Genomic DNA, 12,659 nt, shown 5'->3' on the forward strand with positions numbered 1-12,659 from the left:
CCCTGGATCCTGGATCCTCTGAAGAGTGCTCTCAGGGGCCATCAGGCTCAGATGGCCCACCGAGGGGGTGAGGTCCTTGCTACCTCTCCCGAGAGAGTATGAGGCAGAGGCATCCGGGTATGTTGGACTGGGTCCATGACCGTGTCTTGGATCAGACCGCTGCCTCCAGGAAGCCTTCCCTGATGGCATCTAGTCACACTTCGAGCTTCCCTTTACTGCACTTGTCACCCTTAAAACACATCTTGGGAACACAAGACCGTGAGCTGCGGGGAGTAGGAGTCAAGTCTGCTTATCTCCAACTGAGTGACCCATCCTTAGCACAGGCCCTGGCACACAGTAGGCATCCAATAAATACTTGGGGTGTGTTCAGTGCCAGGCTTTTGGAGGGGTTCTTCACAAAGGCTGCAGTCGGGAGGGGAACCATGGGGGCCCTGCAGGAAGCAGTGGGTGGCTAGGAGCAGCTCTTCCCGGGGGGCCCCTCTGGCCAGGCACAGAGCACATGGCTGGCAGGTTCACCCCACACTGCCCCCTCCCCTCCGCCTGCTGCTCTGTCCCCGGGGGTGCCCTGCTGGCCTCATTCCTTCCCTGGGGTTGGCTTTGGTGAGATCTGTCTTGCCCCCAACAAAGTTTGCCCTGGATCTCAGGGTCTACAGTAGGAGGGGTGCCTCTTAGTAGGCTGACAGCTTTGAAAGAGGAAACCCTGGGAGAAGAGGCAGTAGGAGCAGAGAGGGAGGAGGGCAGGCCGGAGGGGTGGCCCTCCCCTGCTTATCCTGGGATCCGTTCTGGGGGCAAAGGGGGAGGCTGAGGTTTGGCCCCCTCAAACAAGAAAAACTGGAATTAGCACTGAACTCAGAGAGGGTTTGCTGGGGCCTAGCAAGCCAGGGCCTGCCCTAGGCCTTAGGCAGGCGGCGGGCTCTGCCTCCTTGGTTCCCAGGGCGGTGGGGCAGGCAGCCGCCTCCACACTGGGCTCGTGGCCTTTCCTCTGCCAAGAGCAGCCATAGGCGAGGAGGCTGCAAGACACAGGACAGAGAGGGCGGGGGCCGGGGCGGGAAGGGGGCAAGGCACCCCTGTTAACCACACTGGGCAGGTAAACTTAAAGCCGTCGGAATTGAAAAGGAGTGTGTAATTTCTTGAAACTGGCCCAGCCCACAGTGGCGTACACCGTAAGCTGCTCCAGTGAGTCCTCTGGGGGTGAAAATAGAAGGTGAAGAGTGTCCGCCTTTTATCCTCAGTGACAGTAAACGCTGAAAGGCCAGCCAGCCCCCTGTGCTACTTCCTGCCAGGCCTTGTTCTATCAGGCGTGAGCGTGGGCCCCTCTGGTTGGCTATCGTTGCTGCCAAGGGGGCACCAGGGGCGCCTGTCCTCACAGGGCAGTCGTCTGAGTGGGGGGCTTGGTCCAGGGTGGGCACAGTGGGGAGGGTGGGTGCAGGAGCTAGCTCCTTGCCGGGTGGTCTGGGTGAAGGACTTCCCGGGGTTGGCTGGAGAAGGAATGGAAAGTGGGGCAGAGGGGTGCTTGGCCTTCAGGCTGCCCTTCAGGGCCCTGCTGGGGTAGGCTACAGCCACACAGCCCAGAGCAAGTGGGGAGGGGCCGGGGGGGGGGCACCCGCTTGAAGCCTCTCCCTGCCCTTCCAGGGTCCTGCCAGTGGGGATGGCAGGAGAGGTATGAGCAAGGCTGCTACAGAGGCTGGAGCTGTGAATGATCTAGAAGCAAGCATGGCCGAAGGGCCCCCGGAGCCTGGAGCTACTGGACCAGGCCTGTTCAAGTCCCAGAGAGCCCGTGGCCACGTCAGGCAGGAGGATCCTTCTCTGAGCCCCCCTGCTCCTCCCAGGGGCCCACGGGAGGCCACACCAAGGCCCTGTGAACCCCCCTCAAACGTGCCCCCCCAACCCCTGGGAGACTCTCTCTTCCGGCTTTGGGCTTTCTCAGCTTGGAGCCTGCCCTCCTTCTGCCATTTAGTTGCCTTGGTTGGGAGAAGTCACCCCCTTAATGTACAGAGGGGCTCAGGATGGGAGAGCCAATGAAAGTCAGGAGCTCAGCCAGGGGATATGCTGTGATTACTTACAAATGTGACCTGGCCCACAGAAAACCTTGGAAGTAGCTTTTCTGGTTTTAAAAAGACACCAAAATTTACTTTGATATGTTTATATTATAGATATAATACATAAAACATCTAGCATGAAACTCTACGTTCTCCCCCAAAGAAGAGAACCAAGCTGTCCTTCCCTGCTCCCGGCCCCGGCGATCTGGCTGGAGGCCGCCTCCCTTCCAGACGCGGAGCCAGGGCCTCTGCGGGGACGGGCCTGTGGGCGGCCCAGGCCAGAGGGCACCGAGGCCCACAGGTTCCCTCCCCCCAGGGAAAGAGGAAGCCCACCTCACCTCTTTGATTCCCCCGGGGGGCAAAAGCAATCCCCAAAAACCAAAAGGAAAGAGAGCCGAGGACCCCCCTTGCAGCAGCTGTTGACAAAGAGTCTCATTTTGGCAAGTATCTGAGCAAAACCAAAACAAAACAAAAACCAAATAAAATGGTGGTTTAGCATAGACGTACGCATTGACATTGCACAAGGCACCGCTGGGACCCAGAGAGGCCAGATACAAGTGTTGATATCGGCTGATAAAGCAAAATATTTGGAAAGCTTCTCATAACTTCAGTCCCTCTGGGATGGGCAGATTGTGCTTCGTGTTTGGCAATGCTGGCAACACACAGGACAAGGCGGCTCGTCCCAGGGTCCCTTCACCCCAGCCCCCACCCCCTCCCCGGACCAGAGCTCTAGGTTTCCCTGCACCACCAGGACACCACTCCCGTGAACACATGTCCGGAGAGGTAACCCATGTCCTAGCTTTCCGGTCTGACTGGGGGCAGGGGGCTCCCACGGGTCACCCGGTGACCCCCATCTAAGTGAGTTCTGCCCAGGGAAGCCCACCCTGTTGCCAGGCTGGGAAATTAGAGGCAAGGAACTAGGCACCCTCCACCTTCGTGCAGAACTAGGGAAACAGCCTTCCAAGTCCCTGTATTTCCTCTCTTCCAAGGACAGGCACTGGAGGAGCGGCTAGGGCCGGCTTGTCAGGATCTCTGCTCCCTGGACCTTCCCTCCTGCCCTGGGCCTGCACACTGCCTTCTCTCCTGGGGCCCTGCAGCCTCACGATTGAGGCAGGAACCCTCCAAATAAAATGACAAGGCACATATTTGCTCCCCCTACTCGGTAGGAATCGGAGCGGTGAGTTTGCGTTTCCAAGGCACAAGGTTATTCCTAATACTAGAGTTGCCGGGGCTTCCGGCTCAGCCCCATGGCACTTCTCCCCTCCTGCAGGGAGAAACCACCGCCTGACCCCTCGTCTTAGACGCACCGAATCTGGCGCAGAGGAAGGCAAGGGGCGCGCGCTGCAGGCCAGGCTTTCTGGCGGCACCGGAATCTCCTAGTACCGGCTTGCGCCGCGGGGCCAGTCTTGAGATCCGGAGACCCGAAACCACTCCCTGGGTCACAGCCAGCGGCCGGCCCAGGGCGGTCCCGCCGCCCCGCGCCTCACGCGCAGTTGCCCATGGCCTTGACCAGGGAGCTCTCGGGCAGCTGGCGGAAGATACCCCGCAGCGTGTCCAGTTCGCGGCTCAGTTGTTCCACCCGCTTGCGCAGGCGGTCATTGTCACTGGTCAGCTCCAGCACCTTCTGCTGTGTCTCCACGTTGCGCTGCTTGGCCTTGTCCCGGCTCTTGCGCACCGCGATGTTGTTGCGCTCGCGCCGCACCCGGTATTCGTTGCTGTTCTTGTCCACCGACTTCTTGACTTTGCCCGCGCTGCCGCCGCCGCCCGCGCGGAGGTCGGGGTGCGTCGCGGCCAGTCCCTTGAGCGCGCCGCCCGGGCCTGGCAAGCCAGCGGGGCCGAGAGCCGGCGCCGGGTGAGGGCTGGGCACGGGCGTGGGCGGCGGCGTGGGGTGGCCGGGCTGCAGGTGCATGGTGGTCTGGCCGCAGTGCGCGATCTGGAACTGCAGGTGCGGGGCGGCCAGGTGCGCGGGCGGCGGGTGCGGGTGCGGCGGCGGCGGCGGCGGCGGCGGCTGGTAGGGGAAGAGGCCGGCCAGCGCCAGCTGCTTCGCCTCGTCCTCCTCGCGCGGCTCCTGCTTGATCACCAGCGGCCGCAGCGCCGGCGCCCCGACGCGCTCGTACAGGGGCTCCAGCCTGCCGTCCAGGTAGCCGGCCGCCGCGCAGCCGTAGCCAGGAGGGGGGCCGTGCGCCCCTCCCGGCATCACGGAGCCGCCGGGGCCCCCGGGGGCGCCCGTGTAGTCAAAGTCGCCGCCGGCGGCTCCTGCGGGGGCCGCGGCCGCCTTGGCCTTCTCCTGCTGCCGGCTGTGCTGGAACAGGTCGGCCAGGAACTCGTCGTTGAAAGCGGCCGGGTCGATGTAGGCGCTGATGTCGATGGACGTCTCGTGTTCGCAGATGCCGCCCAGCGTCTCCGGGGCGGCAGGTGGGGCGGGGGGTTGCGCGGAGCCCGCGCCCCGGGGAAAGCCAAAGGCGGCGCTGCTGGGCGCGTGCGGGGGACTCTGGAGGTGGCTGCTCATCGGGGGCCGTGGCTCCGCCTCGTAGAAGTCGGCCGACTCCATGGGGGAGCTACAGACCTCCCGGCATGGCGAGCCTCGGCGGCCTCCAGCCTGCGCGGGGCGCCAATGCTGCCACCGCCCACCCGGAGCCCCGACTCCCTCGCGCCCGCGCAGCTCCCGGTCGCGAATGGCCAGGCCCGCGCGGGCCCCGCATTTATACCGGGGGCGTCGCCCTTTAGAGTCCGACGGCGGAGCGGCGCCTTCTGGGTCTTAGCGCCTGACTCTCGGAGGGGGTGGTGAGTAGGGCCGGAGCGCAGCGCTGGCCCAGAGAGGCCCCGCCGCAACGCCCACTAACCCCCTGCCCCGCCAGCCGGACCCGGACGCGCGTGCGATGCCCCACCCTGGGCCGAGCTGTCGCCCCCGCACACACGTGGTCGGTGTCTGGGCCCCCTCCTCTAGCTTCCCCGAGGCACCCACTTCCAGCCAACGGTCGGGGAGTCCGGGATCACCCAGACGCTGCGCGGGGCGGGGCGGGGCTGGGGGGGCGTGGTGGGGGGGGTTAGGTGGAGGGCCAGTCTTGGTCTCTGAGCTACGGAGGCTCTAGAACTAGTTCGGTTCGGAACCTGCGTCTTTGCTAGGCGGCGGCGTGGAGAAGGGGCCGGAGCCGGGGGTGGGAGGTAGGGAACAGTTTGGGACGTGTGGCCCCCCGCAAACAGCGGCACAGGGAGGCCGAGGGAAGCGTCCCGGAGCGCGGGTGATTTTGCTTCTTTATCTCTGATCTCCAGGGGACCCCACAAATTCCTCGCAGAAGTACCTCTCTCCCGCTCCGCCTCTCCCAGCCCTCTGGGGTCCCACGGGCTCTGCACTGCCGGGCGCTAGGACCCCGCGGGGAGCAGAGGGAATTGGGAGGTGGCTGCGGCCGGGGATCCGGGAGGACCCGGCCGGTTCCTCCGCTTGGGCTGGAAAACTTTTTCTTTTTAATTACTTCTCCTAGCCGGGGCGCTAGGGTTGCTAGGCGCGCGGGGCTGGCGCTGCCACCCGCCCCTGGGCTGCCAGTTTCTTCCTGGCGGGACGGGCCGAGCTGGATTCCAGGGCTAGAGTACCGGGGTGAGATGGGGCGCATAGAGGGAGGGGGCGAAATTGACTCGGGACAGCGATCCCAAAGCGGGGGTTGGCGGTCAACGGGATCGGGATCCACTGTCCACCCCCCTTCTGGTGGGAGAGGGGTGCGGAGGGAACCGGGGCCTCGGGAATCTCGGCCTCCCAGAATCCGAGCACCTACTGGGAGACCCTGCCGTTGCTTCGCGGGGTGCTTGGTTCCCGCGATCTTGAGGAACAAGGTGGCCAGGCCCGGGTGCCCCTTGGCCGCCGCCTCCGCATTCACTGCTGCTGGGGGAATGGGTTTAAGGCAGAGCGTCTCCCCAGCCACGTGGCGCCTCGCGGTTCTATCCCGGGATCGCGGGCGGGGGCGGGGGGCGCCGCCGGGCTCCGGTGGGGCCTCAGGGGCCGGCAGGTCGCCCCGCCTCTACCCCTCCCACCACCCCTTACGACTTTGTGAGCTGGAGCCGGACACCGCCTCGGTGCGGGTTGGAGGTGTGCCTGTTTGAGAAAAGCCGGGCTGCGCAGGTCAAGACCCCCTCCCTGCCCGCGGCCTTCCTAAGCCTGGCAAGACGCCAGAGCCCGCCCAGGAGCCCTCGAGGAGGGGCCCCGCAAAAGTACAGCCGGCCCCGGGAGGCCAGGCTTCCACTGTGGTCACTGTAAAGAAGTAGCTTCGTCTGGGGAACACATACTGTGCTTTAATCAAGTTCCTATTCAACATATTCCCAATGATTAATGGCCCAACTGCTTCATTTTTTTATTTTTTATTTTTTATTTTTTTGGTCCAGAGCTCATACGCAGCGTATTTTAAGCTTTTGGCCTGGGAGTAAAAGTAAATATATTAAATAACCTTTGTGCGCCCGGATCTGCTCTCTGGGCCAGAGGCAGGACCCACTTCTACACCATGCCCCTGTGGGGACCTGGAGAGAAACCCAAAAACGCTCAGCGGAATTTTCTTTTTTTTTTCTTCTTTTTTTTTTTTTTTTTTCTGCGATCAGAAACATGGCCCGTCACAGGGTAGTAGGAAAGCACAAGCTCTGGAAGGTGTCCTGTGCCTCAAATGCACACCTGGTCTGCCTCCTAGGGCTGCTGTAGCCAGGATAGGCAGCAGGAATGTCCCCTTTTAGGACAGGAGGACACCGCAGATGCTCTCTGCACTGGGGAGGAATAAGGGCTCTATAATAAGGAAGTGTGGTGTGTGGGGGGGGGCAGAGGTACCAAGTGGGGCCCACTCCCAGTACCCCCGGTCCACCCACAGTGGAACCAGAATTCTCCCCGTGCCAGCTCAGTGCCCAGAGAAGACTGAGAGGCGGCCCTGCCCTCTCAGAGTTCTAGGTGCAGCTGGGGAGACAGGTCAGCACACAAAGTCTGCTATGAGACAGTGGCCTTCCCACAGAGTAGGCGACCCCAAAAGAGCAGGGGATGGGACGGGGCAGGAGCACTTGGTCCTTTGGTTTGGGAGACACAAATGGGGATGAGGGCTGGGGTGCTCTAAGAAGGGGACACCCTCCCCTGGTGAATATGGGTCTCTGAGGGGAGGCAGCAACTACCTTTGTCTGGGGAGTTACCCTGGGCTAAACTGTCCCCCCCCACACAAATTTGTAGGATAAAACCCTAACCCCCAATATGACTGTATTCTGTGATGCGGTTTTTAGGATATCATAAGGTTGGGGTTCTAATCTGATAGGAGTCATGGCCCTATAAGAAAAGGAAAAGAAGGAGCTATTTCTCTCTCTCTCTTTGCCCCCCACCCCCACCTCCCTTCCTCCCTCTGCCATGTGAGCACAGAGAAAAGGCAGAATGTACAAGCCAGGAACAGAGCTCCCACCAGAACCTGACCATGCCAGCACCCTAATCTGAGACTTCCAGCTTCCAGAACTGTGAGAAAAATCAATGTTTGTTGTTAAAACCCCCCCGTCTGTGGTATTTGGGGATGGCAGCCCGAGCTAAGACAGGTGGTTATAGAGGGCTTCATGCAGAAGTGGACCTTTGAGCTGCACCTTGAAGGATGAGCAGGGATTTGCTGGAAGGATGGGCAGACAGGATGGCAGGTGCAAAGGTGGAGAGGCTGCGAGTGCATGGCATGCTCTGGTGACAAAGGACAAGATGTGTGGCGGACCGGAGTGCAGGGATTGTTGGGGAGGGGCCTAGATAAGGCTGGATCCACAGACAGGGCTGGGTTCACGGCCAAGGCCGCTTCTGGTAAGGACAGAGCCTATCTCAAAAGCTTTTGCTGTTCAGCTCTTAGCAGGTGAGCACTGTGATCCACTTTGGACTCCTGAAAGGAGACTGTGGTAGGAGCTAGAGACCGGAGGGTGGACCACAGGAAAAACAATGGAGAGCCGAGGCCCAGAGGCCCTGGGAGGAGGGTGGAGGAAATGATGGATTTGAATGTCAGGACTTAAGAGTCTGGGTAGGAGCTGAAAGCCTGGCTTCTGGCTGGGGCTACCATTCCCCAACATATGCAATGCGGGGAAAATAGAGTGGCTGCTCCAAAAACCCCTCAGGGACACCTACCTGTCTGCTTTGTGGCTCTGGAGAGAAGAGGACAGTCGCCCAGGAATGGCCTTCAGGATCTACCGGGCCGTATTCTAGTTTTCCCTGTTGCAAGAGAACATGTGGGGACAGGAGAAAGCCAGTCGTGGTCTCTGGGTGGGTCTGTGGGGCTGAGCTGTGGGAGCGTCTAGGAGCCTGGAGCAGGAGTCTTGGAGCTCTCCGAGCCCTGACAAGACCTGGCTACAGCTCCTGGGTGAGACCCTGGGGTGGGTGGAGTCACTTTCCACGGGAGGTGCCCACGGCGGGCAGGGGTTTGTGGCCTGATAGGACGTGTGTGCAGTCAGAGCTTGGCTGGAATCACTCGGGCGGGAGATGGCCGCATGGCTCGTGCGGAATCGAGACAGAACCAGTAATAAGAGCTGCATGGAAATCTCCGACCACCTTTACTATTCTTTTTTGTCGTAATTGATGACACTGGGCAGTTCCTAAGGAGAAACCCGAAGGAGAACTCTCCAGTGTGCTTTGGCGTGGATGCGCTCAGCAGGGAGGCCAGGGGGACAGGGACCCAGCCCCAATCAGACATGCCACAGGCTCACCCCGCCTGACTTCCGCCCCCACAGGGGCCAGAGGAGAGAAGAGGCTCTGTCCCTGGCTGTCCTTTGTACAAGGGAGAAAATCAGCAACAGAGGTGAAAATGCATTTCATAGGTGTGAACTGTGCTTCAGTGAGCGCAGAAGAGGAGGGAGGCTCTGTGGAGCTGGGGGACAGAAGGTCGGGTGGGGTGAGGACAGCCCTCCCCTCCACATATTGTGGTGCTGAGTGATGGGTGCTCTGGGATGGAGCCCGAGTCCAGGGTCATTCACAATGCTGACCATTCTGAGAAGACAAACAGAGCCCTGGGAAGTTTTGGGTTGACCGAGTCAAGCTTCCTAATGTAACACACACAAAAGAATTCATATGTAAGTGTGAAACTTAATCACATTCTGAAGAGCGAGACTGGAACCCAACCCTTCTGATTCTTTTATCAACAGCCTAATGGATATAAGATCGGTCACTGGAAGCAGGACTAATTAAGATAATTATGAGGCCTAACGAAGATAAGACAGAAGACAAGAACTACACTTTCCAGGACAATTTGTGCTCTGACTAGGGGCCATGAGTATCTCATACAATATGTCTAACACAGAGATTCAGTAAAATACCCCCAAAGATCCTCCTAAAACGTAGACACGCAAAACACAGCGCAGTTTACTCTATGGATACTTTATGGACAAATGCACTGGTGAATGAGTTTTACACTTATTCGTTTTATGTTTTAGATATTGGCAGATGTAGTGTATGAACTCAAGGGACAGTCAAGCAAGAGTCTAGTGTTCTTACCAACAGTCTCTGGGCACTTGGAGAAACCATTTTTATCCCTTATTAGATTATATACACCCCGTCCCAGCAGGAGGCCTGGTGATATGTGGGATCCTTCAGACCTGTTACAATCCCTCCCTCACCACTTCCTAGCTGGGAGACCTTGGGCAAGTTGAATATCTCTGAGCCTCCGTCTTACTTCTGTGCACGCATGCATTTCTCGGCTTGTTCTAGGGCAAAGCACACAGAAGTCACACGAGGCATAACTGACTGCATCAGCAGGAGCTAGAAATTATGGAGCTGTTAGGAAATGTAACTAGATTATACGTATACCATGTGAAATCGTAACCGGGAGGATTCTGATCTGTAGAAGACCTATGCTGTCAGGTTCATGAGAATCAGCTGGTTTCCAGTTTTCTCTTAATTTTCTTTGACTGTGATGTGTGTATGTTTTTTCCCCTCCTTGTTTATCTCATCTGCTTGCAACTGCTAGCAGATAACAGTAGCAGGCACCATAAATTTTAGAAAGAGAAAACTGAGCTGAAATTTAAAATTCAGGGATGCCTGGGTGGCTCAGTCGGTTAAGCGGCCGCCTTCGGCTCAGGTCATGATCCCAGGGTCCTGGGATCGAGTCCCACATCGGGCTCCCTGCTCAGCTGGGAGCCTGCTTCTCCCTCTGCCTGCAGTTTGCTTGTGCCCTCCCTCTGCTTGTGCCCTCTCTCTCTGTCTGACAAATAATAAGTAAAATCTTTAAAAAAATTTAAAATTCAGAGAATTCTATCCATTGCCTTAATGTTGTTTATTTAGCAAATTAGGGGGAAAGTCTCGTATTCTATTTTGTTAGAAAACGCCCTTGGCAGATGATGGACCCCAGAACTCCCCACCCACATTCAGAGAACACTCCAGAAAGCAAACAGTGGGTGAGGTGGGCAGGCCCACTCCACATTTTTGTGGGATCTGGGACAAGAAATCGAATGGTAGCCCACATACCATCTGTTTAAACACTAAAACTTATCAGTCAGATGAACAAATTCTTAGATCCAATATGTTCTACCTTTCTGCCTTGACAAATACATCTCTGTCATGTCCTAGAAGGCCGGGTTTACATTTAGAATTTGAATCTCCCGGGGGGCGCCTGGGTGGTTCAGTGGGTTAAAGCCTCTGCCTTCGGCTCGGGTCATGATCCCAGGGTCCTGGGTTCAAGCCCCGAGTCAGGCTCTCTGCTCCGCAGGGAGCCTGCTTCCTCCTCTCTCTCTGCCTGCCTCTCTGCCTACTTGTGATCTCTCTCTGTCAAAAAAAAAAAAAAAAAAAAAAAAAAAAAGTATATTATAGAATTTGAATCTCCGGGACATGGTGGTGCTGGGAGAGCCAACAATCCTCTTCTCTTCCCACCCCTTGTGCCATCGCCCACTGGAAGGGTCCTTTGTTGAGCGGGAGTAGATTCCCAGCACAAGGCTTCAACCCACATCCCCAGTTTTCCCCTTGTCTCTGCCTCCCTCCGATTATCCTGGCTCCCACCTCCACACTGGTCCCACAGTGGTAGCCCGTAACTGGTCTCTCTGCTGCCCTCCCTGCCTCCTTGACCTCCAGCTCTCCCACCTCCCCCAAAGCAGCCCAAGTGCCCCATTAGACAGGCACTTGGTTTGTGTCACTCACCTCGGCCAACTCCTGTGCCCTCCCACCGAATGTGGGACAAGACAGCAATGAATGTCTCAACCTAGCCCCGAGCTCCTGCAGAAATTGGCTCTCTCCTCCTCTCCTTATGCTCCATACTCCTCCTGGCTCCCCACTACCCTGTTTGCCAAGTTGAGCATCTCCCAGCCTCTGGGCATTGCACTTTGCTCCCTGACGTTGGAGCCACTCCTCTCCTGTCATCCGTGTCTCACCTTCTCCAAAAGATTCCTCTGAGGTACAAGTGGCACACGAGCCAACCCTCCCCCGTCCCTCCCGTCCCTCCTGAGGCCACTGTGTGTTCTCGTTTCCTCCTCTGACTCTCTGGAAAATGGTCTTGTTTACTTATTTTACTTGTGCCCCGTCTGGCTCCCCTCCCCCCTCACTAGAATGCCTGCTCCACAAAGACAGGACCTTGTCTGTCCTGTTCTGCCTATTTCCAGAGCTAGAACAGGCCTTGGCATATGGGAGAGCCTCAAATATTTGTCCAATGAACACAGAATGGATTCTATTCAAGAAAACTGCTACCCGGCCACCCCTCCCAGAACTTGGTTCCTTCCCAAGACTAGGAGGGCAGCAGGGGTCCCCGAAGATGCTTGGGAAGACCTGACCCCCTAAGTCAGGGCTCCCCTCAGGGCAGACCCATATAGAGCATCTTGAAGGCTTGCCAGGCAAGACTGTCAAGGCCTGGAGAGTCTGCACAGGGCCAGAAGCCCCTCAGGCAGATGTGGCCCCCAGGGGCTTGGCCAAGCAGAAAGTACCTTTGCCAGGAGGGAAAAGGGCCCCTTTCTCTGGAGAGATGCAGCCCAGCCAGGACACAAGGCTCGGTGTGTGGGGGCCTCCTGGACTGGGCTCCTTTGTGTAGTACAAATGCTCAGCCCTCCATCACCCCTGCGCCTTGGCTCCTGAGCACCCTCTGTCTGCAGGTCACTGTGGGGAGGGCGCCCCAGGAGAGCAAGGCATCATCCTTGGGGCATGAGCAGACATCAGATCCACCTGGGAGATCGGACCTTCGTCCCTGTGGGCTCACATGGAAGGCAGCAGCGACTTCAGCGTGTAGATCCGACAGAACCCCACAGCCCAGGAGATGGGGTACCCTTCCCCCCGCTCTCCCACGCACCTACATCTTTGACCCCATTTCTTCTGCCTGGTGATTCCAAGAATCAGCCTCAAGGTGCATCTTTTTTTTTTTTTTAAGATTTTATTTATTTATTTGACAGAGAGAGAGATCACAAGTAGGCAGAGAGGCAGGCAGAGAGAGAGAGGAGGAAGCAGGCTCCCCGCTGAGCAGAGAGCCCCACGCGGGGCTCGATCCCATGGGACCATGACCTGAGCAGAAGGCAGAGGCTTTAACCCACTGAGCCACCCAGGTGCCCCTAGGTGCATCTTTAAACACAAACAAACAGGCAAACCCTTAAACTAGGTTAGAAATGAAATCTTTTGAAAATCAAAGAAAGAGATTTTAGGGGCTGGCTCATGAAGGCTTTAACTTTAGTCCTCTTTCTTTG

General features: G+C 58.0%; 1 protein-coding gene across 1 annotated transcript; it reads right to left on the reverse strand.

Moving 5' to 3' along the window:
- Positions 1 to 2,127: 2,127 nt before the first annotated feature.
- LOC111161485 (CCAAT/enhancer binding protein alpha) lies at positions 2,128 to 4,700 on the reverse strand. The gene has a single exon (XM_022525181.1). It carries the CDS (start codon positions 4,588 to 4,590, stop codon positions 3,523 to 3,525), a length of 1,068 nt encoding a protein of 355 aa, XP_022380889.1. The 5' UTR covers positions 4,591 to 4,700; the 3' UTR covers positions 2,128 to 3,522.
- Positions 4,701 to 12,659: the final 7,959 nt, after the last annotated feature.

The sequence above is a fragment of the Enhydra lutris genome, unplaced genomic scaffold, assembly GCF_002288905.1.
Source record: "Enhydra lutris kenyoni isolate GAN:26980312 unplaced genomic scaffold, ASM228890v2 scaffoldscaffold85, whole genome shotgun sequence".
Lineage (NCBI taxonomy): Eukaryota > Metazoa > Chordata > Mammalia > Carnivora > Mustelidae > Enhydra > Enhydra lutris.